This window comes from Benincasa hispida, chromosome 7 (genome assembly GCF_009727055.1).
Source record: "Benincasa hispida cultivar B227 chromosome 7, ASM972705v1, whole genome shotgun sequence".
Lineage (NCBI taxonomy): Eukaryota > Viridiplantae > Streptophyta > Magnoliopsida > Cucurbitales > Cucurbitaceae > Benincasa > Benincasa hispida.
In genome coordinates, this window is record NC_052355.1 from 37,874,488 (window position 1) to 37,895,001 (window position 20,514).

Genomic DNA, 20,514 nt, shown 5'->3' on the forward strand with positions numbered 1-20,514 from the left:
AGGTGGGTACTTCTTTCATCCAAGTGAGAATAAAGTATTTGTAGCGACAAATTCTATCTTCTTAGAAGAAGACCATAGAGGATCATAAACCACAACGCAAAATTGTTTTAAGTGAAATTTCTAATGAATCTATTGAGACTTCAACAAGGGTTGTTGAAGGAGCTGATACATCTATAAGGGTTGCTGATATCGGTTCATCTAGTCATTCACATCCATCTCAAGAGTTGAGATTGGCTCGATGTAGTGGGATTTTCTTATGGCTTCTTTCTTTATAGTGCTGCCCGCCCCCTTCTTCATTCATCCATTTAGGCCAAAACCAACAACTTCCCACTTTTGATGTCCCACGATTCTTCCCTCTGTCTGTGAGGATCTCACCAGAGCGCCTTCTACGGCCGAATAGGCCATGAACTAGATCAGAATCATTCTCAACGAGTCCATAAGAAGTGATTGATCCCATTCGCAGGAGCAGCTGTCGATTCTTCTATCACTATCTTTTCTATCTTGGAAGCACCCGAATGCCCCATTTTGTCTTTGCCTTCTTGAGATCAGTCTCACATTTCCCTTAGAGCACAATCACTCCCGAATCTACTAAAGCAATCTTCCCACCCATCATTTTTTTACATGGTTAGTGTCTCGAACGGGGGGCGAGTTTGGTTTGAGTGTTCATCGATTGGGTGGATCTATATGCTCCGGAATGCGTCGAGGCGGCGAACAACAAGACTACAACTCAATTTTGGCTTTTCCCTCCACGAGATGAGCCCAGTGCATTGGACCGATGGATAAGAGAACGGAGCAGGCCTAAAAAGCGCTTGGGCGCTCTAACAAAGCTAGGTGTTCGAGGATTGAATGAACACCAGGATTGAACTACCTCTTATGGGTTATATACTCCTGTGTAGCTACAACTTACCATTAGCTGTGGGAATAGGGTAACCGTACTTAACGCTGGGAATAAAGCTCATCTCTTTCAGACTCTTCGACTTACGGCTCTTCATCGGAACTCACTGCCCAAAATCTTAGGGCTGACAATGTGCCTTGTCTTGTAAACAAATTATTCGATCTGGGATCCCAGCAAGGCTGCCGGAGACATCACTAAACCACCCGGGGATGTCTCTTGCAAAGAAGAATTTCGTAGAGATTTTTCCAGACCCCAGTCCAGCCTACCCGACTGATATAATCTAGAATCCACTCTCCGCCTTTACTTAACTTAGTAGTAGGCGAATTACGAGATAGCCTGAGGGTAATATTTTCTATGGCAGATGCTTTTGAATAAACCAAACTTCATGTCGACGGGCACCCTACCATACCGAACGCTTCCGTCCGCTTTCTTGAGTCTGGTCTTCAAAGCCTTTGTGTTCATTCTCAGCCCTTCAGTCAGGGAAATTCGCTGTTCGACTCTTGCCACAAGGAATGTCATGGCTGTTCTTCTTTGTCAACGCTACTAAGGACTGGGGCGACGCGAATTCTGTAGAGGCTCGAAGAGGGGCTTACTAAGCGGAAGGGCCGAAGGCGGCTTTGCTATCGAGACTACTATACCACCGAAGGGCGGCAGGCAAAGCTACAAGGATCTCGTGCGGCTTTCTTTGAACCCACCTGCATGCTACATGGGTTTAACAAAAGTCCAAGACATCATAGCTGATGATGGTGTTGAAGATCCATTATCTTACAAACAAGCAATGAAAGATGTTGACAAGGATGAATGGACTAAAGCCATGAATAAAAAAAATGGATTCTATGTACTTCAATTCTGTTTGGGACCTTGTAGATCAACCTGATGGGATAAAACCTATAGGTTGTAAATGGATCTACAAGAGAAAAAGGGGTGTAGGTGAAAAGGTACAGACCTTTAAAGTCAGACTTGTGGAAAAGGGTTATACCTTAGGTTGAGGGAGTGGACTATGAAGAAACTTTCTCACCCATTGTCATGTTAAAATTATTAGAATTCTCTTATCCATACCTACAAATTATACTATGAAATATGACAAATGGACGTCAAGACTGCTTTTTTGAATGACAATCTTGAAAAGATCATCTACATGAATCAACCAGAAGGATTCATTGAATAAGATCGAGAGAAAAAGGTTTGCAAGCTTAATCAGTCTATTTGTGGACTAAAATAAGCATCTTGATATTGGAAAATAAGATTTGATACTGCGATCAAATCTTATGGCTTTAATCAGAATGTTGATGAACCTTGTATTTACAAGAAAATCATCAACAACTTAGTAGCTTTTCTTGTGCTGTATGTGAATGATATCTTACTTATTGGGAATGATGTAGGTTTTCTAACTGATGTAAAGAAATGGCTAGCCACCCAATTCAAAATGAAAGATTTGGGAGAGACGTACTTTGTTCTAGGGATCTAGAAAATCAGGGATCTTAAGTACAAAAGGTTGACCTTGTCTCAAGCATCGTGTATTGACAAAATGTTTGTCAGATATTCGATAGACAATTCCAAGAAGAGTTTATTACCTTTCAGGCATGAAATTGTATTATCTTAAGAGCAGTATCCTAAGACTCCTCAAGAGGTTAACCTTATCTCAAGCATCGTGTATTGACAAGATGATTGTCAGATATTTGATGCAAAATTCCAAGAAGGGTTTATTACCTTTCAGGCATGAAATTGTATTATCTTAAGAGCAGTGTCCTAAGACTCCTCAAGAGGTTGGGGCAATGAGAAAAATTCCCTATGCATCGGCTCAGTAGCCTTATGTATGCAATGTTATGTACTAGACCTGACATTTTCTATGTAGTAGGGGTTGTCAGTAGATATCAATCCAACCCAGGATTAGATCATTGGACAACGGTTAAAATAATCCTCAAGTACCTTCGGAGAACAAAGGACTATATGTTTGTGTATGAAGATAAGAATTTAATCCTTATAGGATCATGGACTCTGACTTTCAGACTGATTGGGATTCTAAAAAATCCACGTCAGGGTTAGTTTTTACTCTAAATGAAAGAGCTATAGTTTGGCGAAGCATTAAATAAGGATGCATCGCAGACTCCACTATGGAAGTCGAATACGTAGCTACTTGTGAAGCTACTAAAGAGATTGTTTGGCTTAATAAGTTCCTTAATGATTTGGAAGTTGTTCCAAATATGTCTTTGTCGATCACACTTTATTGTGATAACAGTGGTGCTATGGAAAATTCTAAGGAACCTATGAGTCATCGAAGAGGTAAACATATTGAGCGAAAATATCACATGTTTGGGAGATTGTGCATCAAGGTGACGTGACTATTATGAAGATTGCTTTGGAGCACAACGTTGCTGATCCGTTTACAAAGGCTCTCACGGTTAAAGTGTTTGAGGGTCATCTAAAAAGTCTGGGTCTATGGGACATGCGACATATTGTCTGGGGCAAGTGGGAGATGTTACTGGGTTATAATGTATGCCTACTTTATTGTATTTTGTACTTTATTTGTATTGTACACTTGACAAGTTTAGGACAAATGGAAGATTGTTGAGATTGGTGTCCTAAATCACTCCTGTATTCTCGTAGTTTGTAAACATTGTATAAATAAATTGTTATTAATAAAATAATTGTTATTTTATGAGCATATACTCAATCCAATAAACTAATATCCCAGGTTATTTTATGTGATTTAAACATGTATATAAAGACATAAAAGTGGATCATGTTTAAATGATAACCTAAACGGTTTGTTGTAAAAGGATAAGAGTGGGTACCTTATCCTAGTGATATCACGGATATGACTCGTTTTATAGATGTTACAAGTGTTGTAAAGTGCTACAAATGATCTAATCCTGATTATTCATGTGGAGATATGTAAGCGAGGGTATCCTATATAAAGAGTTTGTTAAAGACTGGACCACGAAATGCTTAGTCTCATTATATAATACCGTTCATAATAGAGACTTACATTTCACCAGGATGACCATAGGTGACATGGCCTGAATCCTGAGTGAGTTGTGAACTTTTGCCTATGAAGGCAGTCCTTTGATTTGTATGGGTGAGAGTGGCCAAATCGTCAGTTGGACTATGATTTATTGTTCATTAGAGAGATTAGTGGTACTTAAGGAGTTAGATGTAACTATAGGGCAAAATGGTAATTTTGGCTCAACTGTACTTATGAGCAATTTGTGAAAGGTAATCGCAATGTTGATTGGTTATACCTAATAGACACAAAAATATATCTGTAATGCGAAAAGTGCATCGTTGGTCTTTAGTAGAGTACCCGACAGTTAATGAATGTTGAATAATTTAATTAAAGGAGTTTAATTAATTATTCAAGTACCATTGGAGTTCAATCTACAGGTCCATGAAGTCCTCTCTATAGCTTAGCATGGATTAAATGATAATCAATTTTGGATTAATTTGGATTGTTCAAATTAATTGAAGGAATTAATTATATATGATATAATTAATTTTACTTAATAATATATATGATATAATTACTATTATATATATGAAACATTATAATATAAAGTTTATTTGAGAGGAAATAAATATTTGAATATGTTTCAAATATTAATTATGTGAATTGGATTCATATCATTGAATTTAATATAAATGAGATTTATATTAAATTTCATGCATTAATGAGAGAATGAAAACTATAGGTTATATTGTATTTGATACAATATTAAACTATAAGTTATATGTTGTATTTGATATAACATATAGTTTAATATATATTATATGATAAGGTGGTTATCATATAAATATATATATTAAATGATTTATTAAAATAATTTTAGTTTATTTTTGAAAATATTTTAGGAGGGAGTTGTAACTCTTTCCCTTTTTTTTTTCTCTCTCTACTTTGTGTGTGTATGGGAAAGTGAGAAAAGTTTATTTTTTAACTTCTTCTTCTTCTTGATTTTACAAAAAACGGTTATTTGAAATTTTTTTCCCAAAAATCTCTTCTCCTCTCAATCTCCCTCTCTTCCAAAATTCACAGAGCCCAAACAACTCCTATGATTCTCATCCCAAGAGAATACAGAAGGCTTCAATTGGTGGTGGTCATCTTTGTTCGAGGGTTTCAAGTTCGTGACATTACGTGACCAATTTTGGAGAGGAGAAAATTCAAAGAAGATCAGATCTTCAAAAGTAAAGATTTATTGAAACCCTAATTTCTTATTCTCTAATTTTATTAGCATGTTGTTTTTCTGTGATAATGCATAATTTGTATTATGTAATTTCGATTATGTGAAAACAAAAACAACTATTTTCCCTAAAAGAAAACCCTAAATAAATATATGATATTTTACATTTTCTCCATCACATCAATCCAAATCACAACAACTCCAATCAATTTCATTATCTCCAAAATTCAAATAAAATTCTAAAGGAAATAAAATCTCAACCATTAATCCAATTAAACCAAAAATTAAATTAAATTCTCACTAATTGAATTAAATCCATATCTTTCATCAAGATTAATTTGAATTTATTTACCCCTAAAAAATAAACAAATTCCAAATCCCTAAAATCCGAAATACAATCTGAATAATGCAAGATAAATGAATACATTTTCCTGAGATTTTGATCGTTACATTACCTAAACATGATCTACCTATATGTCTCTATATACATGTTTAAACTACATAAAATAACCCAGGATCTTAGATTATTGGATTGAGTCATTGCACATAAAATAACAATTATTTTATTTATAGCAATTTGTTTACATAAGTTTACAAACTATGAGAATATAAGAGATTTAGGACACTAATCCCAACAATCTCCCACTTGTCCTAAAACTAGTGGAGAGAAGAGTACAATACAAATAAAGTACAAAATATAATAAATTAGGGCATATACTATACCTCAGTAACATCTCCCACTTGCCCTAGACAATATGCCACATATCTCGTAAACCCAGAATTTCTAAATGACCCTCGATTGCTGTGAGAGCCTTCGTAAATGGATTAGTAATATTGTGCTCCAAAGCAATTTTCATGACATCGTCACCTCGTTGCACAATCTTACGAATCAAGTGATATTTTCTTTCAATGTGTTTGCCTCTTTTATGACTCCTAGGTTCTTAGAATTTGTCATAACACCACTATAATCACAAGAAAGTGTGATGGATAAAGACATATTTGGAATGACTTCCAAATCGGTAAGGAACTTCCTTAGCCAATTTTGTTTTACAGAACATATGTACAAACAGAGGACGGAAACATAACCACTTGATTTAATTATTAAGCATGCAATTACACAAAATTGAAGAGGAAGAAGAGATCAAAAGATCACTCACCTTTGAAGACCAAAACTATTCATGTTCCTCTCGAAGTCACGAACTCTTCTAGTTCCCTTCGAACTCACGAACAACCAGAAAAAACGCAGCAACGGTTCTCCAAATTTCGAACAAAGCTATACGAAAACCTCGGTATTCTTGAAGGGTAGAGTGTTGGGATTGGTGTCCTAATTCTCCCGGAGCCTCGTAGTTTGTAAACATTATTTACATTGTTATTAATAAAATAAGAGTTATTTTATTTGCATTTACTCATATCCAATAAACAAAGATCCGTGGTTATTGTATGTAAACTTAAGCATGTATATGAGATATACAAATGGATCATGCCTTAAGTAATAACCTAAAAGGTCTGTAATATAAGGATAAAGGAGGGATACCTTATTCTGGTGACACTATGGATACGGTCTGCTTTGTAGAAGTTTACAAGTATTGTGAACTACTACAGATGGTCTGATCCTGACCATTCATGTGGAGAACTGCGAGTAGGGGTGTCCTATACAAAGAGTTTGTATAAGACTGGACCACGAGATGATTCGTCTCTTTATATAACGCCATTAATAATTGAGACTTATATCTCACTATAACGACCATAGGTGAAATGACCTTAATCCTAAGTGTTTTGGGAACTCCTGCCTTTGAGGGCGGTCCTTTGAGTAGTATGGGCGAGAGTGGCCAGATTGCCAACTAAACAAGCCTACCTTTATAGGGATTTGTTTGATTGGGGAGCTGAGAACTCAGTTACACAAGATGGAATTCACTCCTTCCTCAAAGTAGGGTTAAGTAGATAGATTGCTCCTGTAAGGACTGGTTTCGGGTTTTGAACATAGTGACCACATTAAGAGAGGAACAAGTCATAGTAGGACTATGACTTATTGTTCATTAGAGGAATCAATGGTACTTAAGGAGTTAGATGTAATTACAGGGAAAAAACGGTAAATTGGCCCAATTGTACTTACGAGCAATCTGTGAAAGGTTATCGCACTGTTGATTGGTTGATATAGACACAGAAATATATCTGTAGTGAGAAAAGTGCACAACAGTTAACGGATGGTGGATCTCGTGACTAAAGAGTTTATAAGCTATTCACGTACCGTTGGAGCTAAGCTATAGGTCCATAAGGTCCCCTTGGTAGCTCAGTGGGTTCAAGTTGATAATCAGTTCTTGGTGTTAATTTGACATGTTCAAATTAACAAGAGAAAATTCAATTATATATGATATAATTAGTGTGATGTATGAGATACATCAAGTGGAGAATTAATGTAAATATGATTTACATTAAGTACCATAAGATGGAAAAAGAACTATGGATTGTATGTTTCATGAGATGAAATATTAAAACTATGGGATATGAATATAATATGATAAGTTGGTTATCATATTTATTTATAATATATTAATTATATGATAATTAAATCTTTTTCTCTAATAACCAATTGAGTGGGAGGTTATTGGTGGTTTTATGGTAACCGTGAGATAAAAGGAAAATGGTTTTCCTAATTTTGCTGAGTTACTTGATTCGGAAAGAATTCACGGATAAACTATCAAGTGAAAGAGTTTCACTAAGCGATAGATGTACAAAGACTAAATGATCGTGGAGCTTTGACTATACAATAGTTCATTAGTTGATCATAGCTAAACGATCGAGTGACATAGTTTATACGATAGGCTACCATTTATTACACAATCGAGCACATCGTCTATGCGATAGACCAGTTGATTATCTCCCACTTGCTCGATTGTAGTCATCTAGTCTCTTCCTCGAGCCAAGATCATACAGAGCCCACAACTCTTGGATTCTCACATCGAGAATACCAAGGTAACCATTGTGGTGGTATTCTCACTCACTTTGTGAATCGAGTGTGACTCGATTGGTTTCGAGGAGTTATTGGCCGTTTGTTGTGTTCATGCTATTGGTCGTGCAATGTACCAGTCGTTGCATTCGAGGGCTGTGTTGCTGTCTTGGACGCATAGGAGACTATTCGAGGGATTCTTGAAGAATGTTTCTTCAAAGGTATGCATATTCTATCCCTTGATACTCTTAAAACATGCTGTAATTTCTTGTTGTGCATGACCTATTAGTTTCCATTCTTGTAGTGTAATTGTTTATGTTCAATCTGAATGGAATTTGGAACGATCCTTCTGCTGCTCATGGAAATCCTCATGTTTGATTTCCTTCATAGAGAATCGATGAGAGTTTTATGGGTTTCAAGATCAATTTGGAAGGGATGATGTTCTTGATATTGACTGAGCAAAATTCATTTTGAATTTTCTATTTTTATGTCTTTTTGAATGCAAGAAGAGGATGGTTCATCTACTATCTCCTTGCCCTTCCACTTCCACGTTGGGAGCGTAATGGGGGGAGTTATCAAATAACTTCATCCTAATAATTTAATTATTTAGTTAAAGAACTAATTATTTAATTAATTTAATATATATAAACCATATGTTATATCTAATATAGCAAATAACCTATCATATCACATATAATATAACCTATAGTTTAATATTCTCTCATTTAACCTAGAGTATTTAATACGAATCAAATTCATATTAATTTTAGTTCTTATATGAATCATATTCATATGAATATTTGAACCATATTCAAATATTTATTTTCTCTCAAATAAAAATCTACATTATAATGTATCATATACATTATTCATATAAATAATTTTATATTAATTGTATCTTATATAATTAATTCCTTTTATTAATTTCAACAATTCAAATTAATCAAATTAATTCGATTTTCATTAATTCCAGTTGAGCTAACAAGGGGACCTTATGGACCTATCGTGTGAAGATCCAATGGTACTTGATTAATTAACTGCCAGTCACTCCACTAAAAATCGGTAGTTGCACTCTCCACACTATAGATATATTTCTGTGTCCATTAAATATAACCAATCAACAGAGCATTGACCATTCACAAAGTGCTCATAATTATAGTTGGGTTGAAATTATCGTTTTGTCCCTATAGTTACACCTAACTTCTTAAGTACCACCGACCCCTCTAATTAACAATAAGTTATAGTTCAACTATAACCAAACCCACCTGAGCTAGGGGAAAATGTGGCACCACGTTGTTCATCCTTAAAATTAGCCCTTAAAGGAACAACTTATCTACTTACCCTAACTATAGGGCAGGAGCGAATTCCATCTTGTGTAGTTGTGTTCCCAACTCTTCGATCAGACGAATCCCCAAAATGATAGATATATTCAGTCGGTGAAACTGTCCACTCTCACCCATATAAATCAAATAATTGCCTTCGTATGTAGAAGTACACAACTCACTCAGGATTCAGGTCAAGTCACCTATAGTCATCCTGATGAAATGTAAGCCTCTTCTAGCAACGGTGTTATACAGAGAAACTATTCATTTCGTGGTCCGATTTTATACAAACTCTTTGTATAGAATACCCCTGTTCACATGTCTCCATGTAGCACTTTACAATAATTGTAACAACTACAAAACATACCATACCCTCCTAAAATTAGGATTCATTTCTTGTCGCAAATATTCACTTGTAGGATGAAATGGTTGTTGCTATCTGTTACAATAACGAATCATTGGTTTAACTGAATTATTAAAGAAAATATTTCTTTGGGTTACTGGCCATCCGCCGAGAGTTTTGGATTTAATACCGATATTTTAGCAACAAATCCAATAAATCTAGAATTTATTAATAGCATTCAAGGTTAAACATGACTTTTTCCGGATTCGTAAAAGAAAGAAGAATCAGTCTTTTTAGGTTGTAGTGTCACAAGGATAAATGCCAGTCTTATCTATCTACTACAGACTGTTTAGGTTATCACTTAAACAAGATCCACTTGTATGTCTCCATATGCATGTTTAGGTTACAAAAGATAACCCTAGATCTCAGTTTATTGGTTTTTGTGGGTTAATACAAATAAATGTTGAATAAAATACCTCTTATATTATTAGATAAATAAAATGTTTATACAATACAATTACAAACTACAAGACCACAAGATTTAAGGCATCAATCCCAACACGACCGCCATCACTGATACCCAACTCTAGCGACCTCTGCCAACAGTCACCTCCACCAATTCTAACGACTATTATTTTAAATTATTAGTTCATAGTATTTTATAAATCTATCTTTTATAGTAATTTGATATTGATAAAAACACCTTTTTCAGTACATATTAATGAAAATACTTTTAGCATATAACAAACCAAACAAACTTGAATATAAAAACATTCTTAAAAGAAAATTGCCAAACACATGAGTGTTTTTATTTTAAATAATCTTTCTGTATCATATAACTGGTATGGAGAATGTAACCATTTGTTACATATTTTTTATGGCAACTATGTAAACAAATTTGTTTTGTTCTAATAAATTCAATATATTTTATCCAACTTTAACTAGAAATGTCATATGCACAAATTTGTAGAATGATTGGTTAAATTTTTTTTTTAAAAAAAAACTCATGATCCAAAAGTAAACCCTAAACTCCAAACCCCATTTTTCAAAATTCCCAGTTATACATGTGTACTTAAAAAATAATTAAATGAAATGCAATAAATATTTTGTTTCTAAAAAATATGTAGAATTATTGAATAAAAAAGTTTTCATACAAAAATAATCATTTAAAACCATAAAATCAATAGGACCTTCAATTCAACATCCCAAATAGTCTCTAAAAAAACTTTTTTAGTATATAATTTTAAAATATATTTTTTAAATGTTAAGGATTTTATTAAGTTAATTTATATATAAAAAGAATGCTTCAAAGTTCTCTCATTTATTTTAAAACCACCATTGAGTAGAAATATTTTAGTATTTCATATAAAAATCGAGATATTAAATGATGTGAAGATGTCCTAAATTTCAAATCACACCATTTCAGATCTTAATATTCGTACGAAATCTTATAAATTAATAATGTAAGGATAGTTTCAAAATATTTAGGGAGTGAATGAAAGTATTGCATATATCAACATTTTTAGTATACCTCTGCAAAAAAGAAAAAATCTTTTAAAATATTGAAAGGTACTTTTTATAATTTATATATTATATGAAGGTAATTATATTAAATGATAAAACTATTAAAAATATTTTTAAATATAACAAAATGTAGTGATAGAAGTTTATGGTGGTTAGTGTTATTTTTCTATATTTATAAATAAGTTGGCTCATTTTACTTGAAAATAATCTATTATATTATCTGCAAAATAAATAAATAAATAAATTTTAAGAAAAAAAACAAAAAACCCCGGAAGCGGAAGAGAACTCGGGAAAAAGAAAGCAGGGGCGTGGAAGATTGTGAGAGGAAGCGCTAACAGCAATAGCCAAGCGAGTTCACTCATCGAGTCGGCGAAAGCAGAGAGAAGAAAAAAAAATCAGAAAATGGCATTCACAGTTCGAGGTCTGAAGGTTCCGCCGAACTCCGCGAGCCTTGAAGAAGCCCGGAATCGGGTCTTCGACTTCTTCAGATCAGCATGTAGATCATTGCCAGCAATCATGGACATTTACAACTTAGATGATGTCACTACTGTTTCTCAGCTCCGTTCTACGATCGCCTCCGAGATCCGCAAGAATTCCCACGTCACCGATCCTAAGGTCTTCTCGTACCTGCAATTTACTCTATTTGCTTCTTAATTCTATATGATTTTGGGGGCGGCTTAAGGAATTTCGTTGAATCCTTCATTTCCTTTATGGGTTGAGAAACTATGAAGAATATTCCCTGTGTGTCGATTAGAGACATCGAAGTCTTTTCCATTCATTTGAAACGAAAGCTCTATAGAAATAGAAAATGAAGAAAAGAGTTTAGAGGGCTTATCTTTCTCGTTCTTGTAGTCAATGTAAATCTATCATTCTGGAGGGTATTATTTATTTATTTATATGTTTATTTTATTTTTTAAAAAAATTTGCTGAATCAAATAGAAATTGACGCCCTGGGGGGGGGGGGGGGGGGGGGGAGGGGAGGGGGGTTTCAATCAATGCGAAGCCGGGCCGACTTGTTGAACTTGGATGATTTTTCCCTCCTAAAGATTGGGCATATTAGATAAGGTGGAAAAAGTTGATGAGTTGCATTCTTTCGTCCGTTCACGAAGTTTTTCGTGGATAATCTATTCCATCCGTTTTGTTTTTCTTGGACTCTTCTAAAATTACGGGACATTATTTCGCAACGTATTTGTTCTTCAGTGCTAAGGTGAATTTGATGGTAACATTCGTTGGATAACCCATCAATTGTTGACTTTTTGGGAGAATTTTCTTCAAAGGAGTTTATTGAAGATAGGCGTACAAGTAGAAGTTTGAAAGAATCTTGGCTTAGAACTCATTTAATTACTTCTTTCTGCTACAGCAATTTTACAAAAAAGTTATATTTTTCTCTTAGAGAAGTTCTCTTTTTCGGAATCTTCAATTTGCGGATGATACTTTATTGTTTTGCAAGTATGACAGCTCCATGCTTGTAAAGCTTAAACATACCGTGGAGTTCTTTGAATGGTGTTTAGGGCAGAAAGTTAATTGGGAAAAATCAGTCCTCTATGGTATCAATATGGACGACAATGAACTTTTTAGCACAGCAGCCTCTTTGAATTGTATGGCTGACCACCTCCCCTTCTATTATCTAGGGTTGCCTTTAGGTGATTACCCGAAAAGTGTCTCCTTTTGGCCGCCGGTTCTAGACAAATTCCAAACTAAACTTGATAAGTGGAAGAGATTTAACCTCTTTAAGGGGGGAAGAGCCACTCTATGCAAATCAGTTCTTTCAAACCTTCTAACTCATGCCCGAAGGAGTAATCTCTAGAATGGAAAGGATAACAAGAAATTTCTTTTGGGAAGGACACACCGGCAGCAAGCTGAACCACTTGGTTAAATGGGATTTGGCTTAAAAACCCCTAGCAGATGGAGGCCTCAGCCTCGGTGGCTTCAGATCAATGAACATAGCACTCCTTGCTAAATGGGGGTGGAGATATTTCAATGAGGAAAATTCTCTTTGGGGCAAAGTAATCAGAAGTATTCATGGTAAAGATTCATTTGATTGGCACACAGCAGGGAAAGGCGGTAGAAGCTTGAAAAGCCCTTGGATTAGCATCTCAAAGACTTGGCTTAAGATAGAATCCTTGGCCACTTTTAAACTTGGTAATGGCTGCCGAATTGCTTTTTGGTTAGATCCATGGGAAGGTCTTTCCCCCTTCAGTACCCAATATCCATCCAAGCCTATTCAGAATCACCTTGTTACCAAATGGTTCAGTTACTGATCACTGGGACAACCGCTTAGCCTCTTGGTCCATTTCCTTCCGAAGATTGCTTAAAGATGAAGTGCTGGCCTTCCAAGAGCTGTTGGGGAAAATCGCAAATAGAAGTCTAACTGATTCTTTTGATAAAAGGGTATGGTCTATTTCAGCCACTGGTTCTTATACAGTTAACTTCCTTAAAGTGCACCTCTCCCCTTTCTCCCCTTTGGATAAGCCTCTTTACTCGGCCATTTGGAAGACTAAAAGCCCTCGAATAGTCAACATTCTCATATGGATAATGTTATCCGGACAGCTGAATGTAGCCGCTGTTTTACAAAGGAAGCAGCCTTCAACCTCCCTCTCGCCCTCAATCTGCCCATTCTGCCTCCACGATAGTGAAGACTCCCTTCACCTTTTTTTCACCTGCCCCTATTCAGCTTGGTGTTGGGAAAAGCTGCTGTGTTTCTTCAATTTCTCATGGATTATGTGCAACGACTTCAAAGGCAACGTGCTGCAACTTCTTGCTGGTCCTAACCTCCACAACCCCAACCGACTTCTTTGGTGTAATGCAATAAAAGCTCTCTTGGCAGACCTTTGGTTCGAAAGAAATCAAAGGACTTTTCACAACAAACCCGTCGTCAAGCTTACTCTTGGTGCATCCTCTCCAAACCGTTCAATGCTTATAGTCTAATGGACTTCAATCTCAACTGGGGGGCTATCATCTCTACTTCCCCCTTTGGACAGCAATAAATCTTTTTGGATGCCTTTCCTTCTTCTTTATTGCTCCACACAACCCCCCCCCCCCCCCCCCCCCCCCCCCCCCCCCCCCCCCTCCCACACACACACACACACACGTACTTTTTGAACTTTTAATTATCCCCCTCTGTTTTGGCTTGTTTCTTGGTTTTGTACCTTGCATTGTACTCTCTTTAGTGTTTTGTCTCTCCTCTTTTGTTACATTAGATGTGATGAGGGTACTAAGGGGGTGTCAACCTAGTTGAGACGTCCGGGTGCGCCTCTTGATCCTAAAGAAGTCTTAGTATTTCCGTTTGCTTTGCTCATTGTATAACCCTCTTGTACTATGGGCCTTAGCTCATTTCTCTAATTTATAATATAATGATCCGTTTCCTTTAAAAAAAAAAAAGAAACAAGAGTGTCGAATCCTTATTTTGGGTCAATTAACTCTGATTGAGGTGCCTTTTTTTAGTCTCTTTTTATTTTAACAATGAAAAGTTATGTTTCCTTAATAAAAAACAAAAAAAAGAAAAGAAAAGAAAAAAACTCCATTTGAGGTGCCTTTTTTAAGCCTCTCGAGAGTTTTTGTATGTTTCATTTGTCTATGCATTTGGTTTCCTGTCCAAATTCAATAGTGTATAAATAATGCGAAAGTTCCATGAGACTACCATGCTCCTTAATTTGTTATGGTATGTGAGAGTATTTGATGAGTCGGTCGATGTACTGTCCCTAAAAAAAATATTATTAACAGTCTAAGAGGAAGGGGAAAGAATGTGTTTTGTTGCAGCAACTTTCTTCATCTTCATCATTTTTCTGCCAAGAAAAATTGTTTTGTTGCTTTTGGGGAGCTTGCTCTGTTTCTTGTTTGGTTTCTGGCATCCATTGTCCAATAGGGAAACAAAGAGGTTATGACCCTCCTTTCTTTGTTGAGGTTAGGTAAGGGAGAAGTTTGTTGTTTGGAGTCTTAGCCCTTGAAAAGGGTTTTCTTGTAAATCTCTCTTTCAGTACTTGTCGAATCTTTCTCCCTTTAGAGACTCGGTTTTTTTTTTTTTTCCTTTGGAAAGTGAAAATCCCAAAGAATGTGAAGTTTTTTATTTGGAAGTTATTCATGGAAGAGGGAATACCCCAAATAGACTTTTGAGGAAGATAGTTGTCCTTGGCTGGGCCTTTTGTTGTATTCTTGGTCGGAGGGCAAAGGAAGATCTGGATCACTTATTTTGGAATTGTATTTATGCAATCGGTTTGAAACATCTTCTTTGAGGACTTGAGATATTTGGCTATCAGTTAGCCAACCACAAAGATTTTAGTATTATGATTGAAGAATTAATACCTTGGATAGGCCTTTGAGGAAGATGTTGTCCTTGGTTGGGCCTTTTGTTGTATTCTTGGTCGGAGGGCAAAGAAAGATCTAGATTACTTATTTTGAAATTATACTTATGTGCGATTGGTTTGGAACATTTTCTTCGAGAACTTGAGGTGTTTGACTATCAGTTAGCCTGCCACTGAGATTTTAGTGTTATGATTGAGAAGTTCCTCTTCCATTCGTGGTTTGGAGCGAGAGGAGGTCTTTTTATGGAAGGGTGAAATAAATAATAGAATCTTTCATTCGTGATTGAGGAGTTCCTCTTCCATTTGTGGGACATTTAGGGTGAAATAAATAATAGAATCTTTCATGGGGTTACGAGGGAGTCTTTCAAATATAATTGTATAATAGACCCAATCTCAAACTCCAAAATGGTTTTTGTCCCTCTTTGAAACATAAAATTTTTGTCCTCTTGCTTACATCATCATCATCTAAAGTCACAAAATTACTCTTAATTTTCTTCCTCTTCCTTTCTTCTTCTCAATTTGTTAGGATACCACCTAACAAGGAAATTCTCAAAAACTCGAGAACAAATAAGAACTGTAAAAGATAGATTTATATTGCAATATCAATAATGAAACTACAATTTACCATAGCCTTTCGAGAGGGCTACTCTCTCCTTCAATTCCCCAAAAGAAATTCCCACAAAATTCTTCATACCTTTCTCCAACCCATCCCTTTCTATTTATAGTAAAAATACCTAACTAACTTACTAACAATTTTCTAATATGCCCATCCTAATATTCTACTAATTATCCCAACAAATTCCTAACTAGGGGTCTTACAATACTCCGCTCTTCGAAGACACCTTGTTCTCAAGGTGTGCCTTACAAAATATGATCACAAAAAATAGAGCCCAATTTTCCTTCCTCCATCCGTCACCTGCCATTGAAGCATTGTAGAGACGAGAGGAGATCGAGGTTGGGTGTTGCCGACGAGAGAGATAGAGAGGAGATCGAGAGTGAGTGAGAGGAGACCTAGTGAGAGTGAGGAGAGCAAGAGTGGATATCGAGAGAGTGAGGAGAGCGAGAGGCCAATTTGCATGCGTGAGGTTTCGTTTTGGTAATTTCATGCAAATATAACGTAAGCAGAATGTCAAAAAAACCTCACCCAACCTTTTGACGTTTGGTTCCTAAAAAAATTCCAGCGTTGCTCTCTGGGCATCAGTAATGAGTTCTTTATAATTATTCATTAGGTCATATTTGGTTAGATCGGAGAACCTTCAAGATGCTCTCATTTGTGGACTTGGATTATTGTTTTTTTTTTATACCCTTGTATTCTTTTATTTTTTTTGGCAATGAAAGATCTATTAAAAATAAAAAATAAAATTCGACATATGCATTAACTAATATTATTCATGCCTATGCCTGCAATTTATCCATTTATTTGTTTCATCAGGTGCTGCCAATTTGGTTTATTGTCTTTCATTTGTGTGATTAGTGCCATCCGCTATGTTCATTGCTTTAGAGGTTAGTTCAAAATGTTTTATAAAGACAAAACACGCAAAAAAAATTGATTAGCGGTTTGACTCTTGACATTTGACTATTTCCCCTTAAATTTTTAGATACATTTGCTTCCATGAGAAATTTGGATTTTTCTGGGTCATGTTATTTTTCCTTGTAGAATGGTAAAGTTTAGAGCATATGGATCCTAGAAGATTTAACAGACTCTGTCAGAACTTTTTTTCCCCCTTCTTTTGTTGGGGAAATCACGGGCTGAAGGTGATCCACAGCGGATTACCTAGTGATAGTGAGGGAAAAAGGGAACTCCTCCATGGTATGCAACCACTAAACCTCCTCTAGCTGTTTGGGAGTGCTTTTTCCAAACATTTGGCCTTTCGTTTGCTCGTCAAAGGGGTGTTTGCTATGATCGAGTAGTTCATCCTCAATCTACCTCGTGGAGAGAAGGGTCATCTTTTTGTGGCATGTTAGGGGGTGTGCAATTTTGTGAGTTTTGTGGGGTGGGTGGAATAGTAGGATTTTTAGAGGGGTGGACCTTTCGTTTGCTCGTCAGAGGGGTGTTAGTGCTATGATCGAGTAGTTCCTCAATCTGCCTCGTGGAGAGAAGGGTCGTTTTTTGTGGCATGTTGGGGTGTATGCAATTTTGTGGGTTTTGTGGGGTGAGCGGAATAGTAGGATTTTTAGAGGAGGTGGACAAGGACCCTGGCGAGGTGTGTTCCCTTATTCGCTTTCATGTTTCTTTGTGGGCTTCGGTTTTTAAGACCTTTTGTAATTATTCTATAGGTGTTATATTGCATAGTTGGAGTCCTTTCCTGTAGGGGGTTATTTTGTGGGTAGGGTTTTTTTGTATGCCCGTGTATATATATATATATATATTTAAATGAAAGCCCTTATTCTTAAAAAAAAAAAAGCCTTATTTGTGATGGAGTGTGAGGCCAAAGTCTGTCAGAACTGCAAATTGTAGTTTCTAGGAATCTCGTGTATGGTAAGTTAAGTGTAACATATTAAATGTTACAGAAGCGGCTTCCTAGTGTGTTTCAAGGACTGTTACTAAGAATCTCCTGGTGAAGGCTAGAAACTAAGATCAATATTTTTTTTAAGCGGAGGTGCACCAGTTATGGTGATGGGCAGGGTAGGTTGAGTCTCCTTTCACCCAATGGTTGTTGATGTGAGCACCTTTGCATAATTGTATATGAGGGAGAGATTGGAGGGATGGAGCGGTCAAGTGATGTGATGTAGAGAAAGGAGAGTAATCTCTAAATAATGCTTCAAAAGTTCCATTAATGAAAGGAAACAGCCATTTAAATAGACTGGAAAAACTAATAATAGAAAGGTAGTTGCTTAACTAACTCAACTGGAGCCTAAAGCTATAAAACAAAAGATAAAAGACTAAACTAATACAAAAACAAGTCCAAAACATAGGACTAATAACTGGATGAGGCCAGTAAAAAGGACCACCCGAAAACAAGAAATAAACAACAAAAAAAATACATGATAACCAAGATCCAACAAAGATAAGATCTTTAACAACTAAAAGATACCCTACATCAGATTCTCCCTTTAAAAACAAAACTCGACCTCAAGTTAGGAAGCTAAAGCAAAAGCATTCGGAGCATGATAGGGAGAGAGAGAGGTTGGCAACTGATGCGCATGTTTGGAGGTGAATCCACTCGATAAACATTATTGCCAAGTTTCTCCAAAATGGGGAAAGGACCAAGCTGACATTTGTCAACTTAGAAAATTGTCCAGTAGGCAGGCGGGCTTTTTTTGAGATGGATCATGACAAGATCATCAATTTGAAAGTCTTTAAAGCGTGTATGAGAATCAGCAGCAGTTTTGTAAGAAGAGTTGGCTTGTTCCAAATCATCTGACTTCTTGATGTAGCTTAGATATCCTGCTAAATATGCTTCTTATTGATCATCCATTCAAGAAAAAAAAGGCGATCTTGTGGAGCTTCATCATCAAAGGCTTTGTTTGGCTTATATGAAATGAACGGAATCATCGTATTTTTTAAGACAGAAACTCTCACAATTCATAGATCATCTATTGTAAACTTCTGTCTTGGTGTAAATTTACCCCTTTTTTTGTGATTACAATCTTACTTCACTTATAGCACAAAGGAATACCATCATGTAATCTCGTTGGCATGTTTGGCCTTTTCTAATTTCATATTATCAATGAAATTATGATTGAATGTTTCTCATTAGAAAAAAAAAACAAAGCTTTCAGTTGTGCTTTCTTTTGGGCTCTTTAGGGTGCTAGGAATGGTTGTCTCTTTACGGTGGTATCCTTTAATTTTGATCATTTCTTGGAACTTGCACTCTCTAATGTCTTTTTTGATATAAGAATATACACTCGTATACTCTTTATAGTTCTTTCTTAATCTCCAGTTGGAGGCTATTTTTGTAATTCATCTATTGGTCTTATGCGTTTTTCTCTTATTTCATTTATTAATGAAATTGTTTCTCCTTCCAAAAAAATGAGTTGGATTTTAGCTTGTAGGCTATTATCTTTGCTTGATTATTAAAAAAAAAAAAGTGTCTATTTTATTTCCTAGGATGCTGCTCTTTGCACTGTCTTGGAGTTGGACTGCGAATGTGAAGATTATTTTGACTAGTTTCTGATCTTTTTTTTCCCCCTTTCAAAACCAGTTTCTGACTTTTTAAGTTTACAGGTGATTGATATGCTTCTTTTCAAGGGAATGGAAGAGCTTGGTAACATTACTGAACATGCAAAGCAACGGCATCACATCATTGGTCAATATGTGGTTGGTCGCGAAGGACTTGTGCAAGATTTGGGCGCCAAGGATCAGGGCATATCCAATTTTCTCAAGAACTTCTACAAGAGTAACTACTTTTGAAATTCATCCTTGAATATGACACATCCGTAGTTTTAATTTGTGATCTTGAGAAATAATGAAGAAACTATCTGTCCTCTGGACAATTGACATTATTTGATCCTTTTGTTGGATTGAATTGTTGGTATATTATATAACCGCTGTAGCTTTTACAGAAGCAAATCAATCCAAGATCTTTGGTTCTATTTACTCCGTTCGTAACTATTAAAGCCTAAATGGTGTCTACTCTAGCTTTGCTGCTTCCCCCAGTTTCCAATCGGCTTCGTTTTATCACTGGCATGTTTATAAGTTCAAAACATTATGAAACTTGAAAAGGGACAATGTGGTGGTCTCATTCAGAAATATATGTATATGAACTGCGGCAGAACGATCGGAATTATCTTAATTGTGAGGTGTGAAGAATGCAAAACCCATTTGGACTACGAAATCTACCCATCTTTGATTGGGGTAAATATATTTTTAGGTCTTGAAGTTTCAAGAAGAATCTCACCACTGTATTTTTGATTTTTTGGTCAATGACATGTCTTAAATCAACTGAACGACACTTAAATCCAACCATAAAATTGACAATCGTGTGGCCAAAATGATCATTAACAATGACTTCACTCACAAAAAAAGAATATTACATTTGAATATCCTATGTTCTTTAGGACTCA

The 20,514-nt window shown here is 35.8% G+C and overlaps 1 protein-coding gene across 1 annotated transcript; it reads left to right on the plus strand.

Annotated features, from left to right (window-relative positions):
* The first annotated feature begins 11,477 nt into the window (after positions 1–11,477).
* On the plus strand, positions 11,478–20,047 carry LOC120081402 (NADH dehydrogenase [ubiquinone] 1 alpha subcomplex subunit 6). The gene is made up of 2 exons (XM_039036241.1): positions 11,478–11,821; positions 19,676–20,047. Exons 1-2 carry the CDS (start codon positions 11,609–11,611, stop codon positions 19,859–19,861), a joined length of 399 nt encoding a protein of 132 aa, XP_038892169.1. The 5' UTR covers positions 11,478–11,608; the 3' UTR covers positions 19,862–20,047.
* Positions 20,048–20,514: the final 467 nt, after the last annotated feature.

Coding starts and splice junctions, on each gene's coding strand:
- LOC120081402 (XM_039036241.1), top strand. CDS start 11,609: ATGGCATTCACAGTTCGAGGTCTGAAGGTTCCGCCGAACTCCGCGAGC. Junction 11,822..19,675: donor CCCACGTCACCGATCCTAAG/GTCTTCTCGTAC, acceptor TTAAGTTTACAG/GTGATTGATATGCTTCTTTT.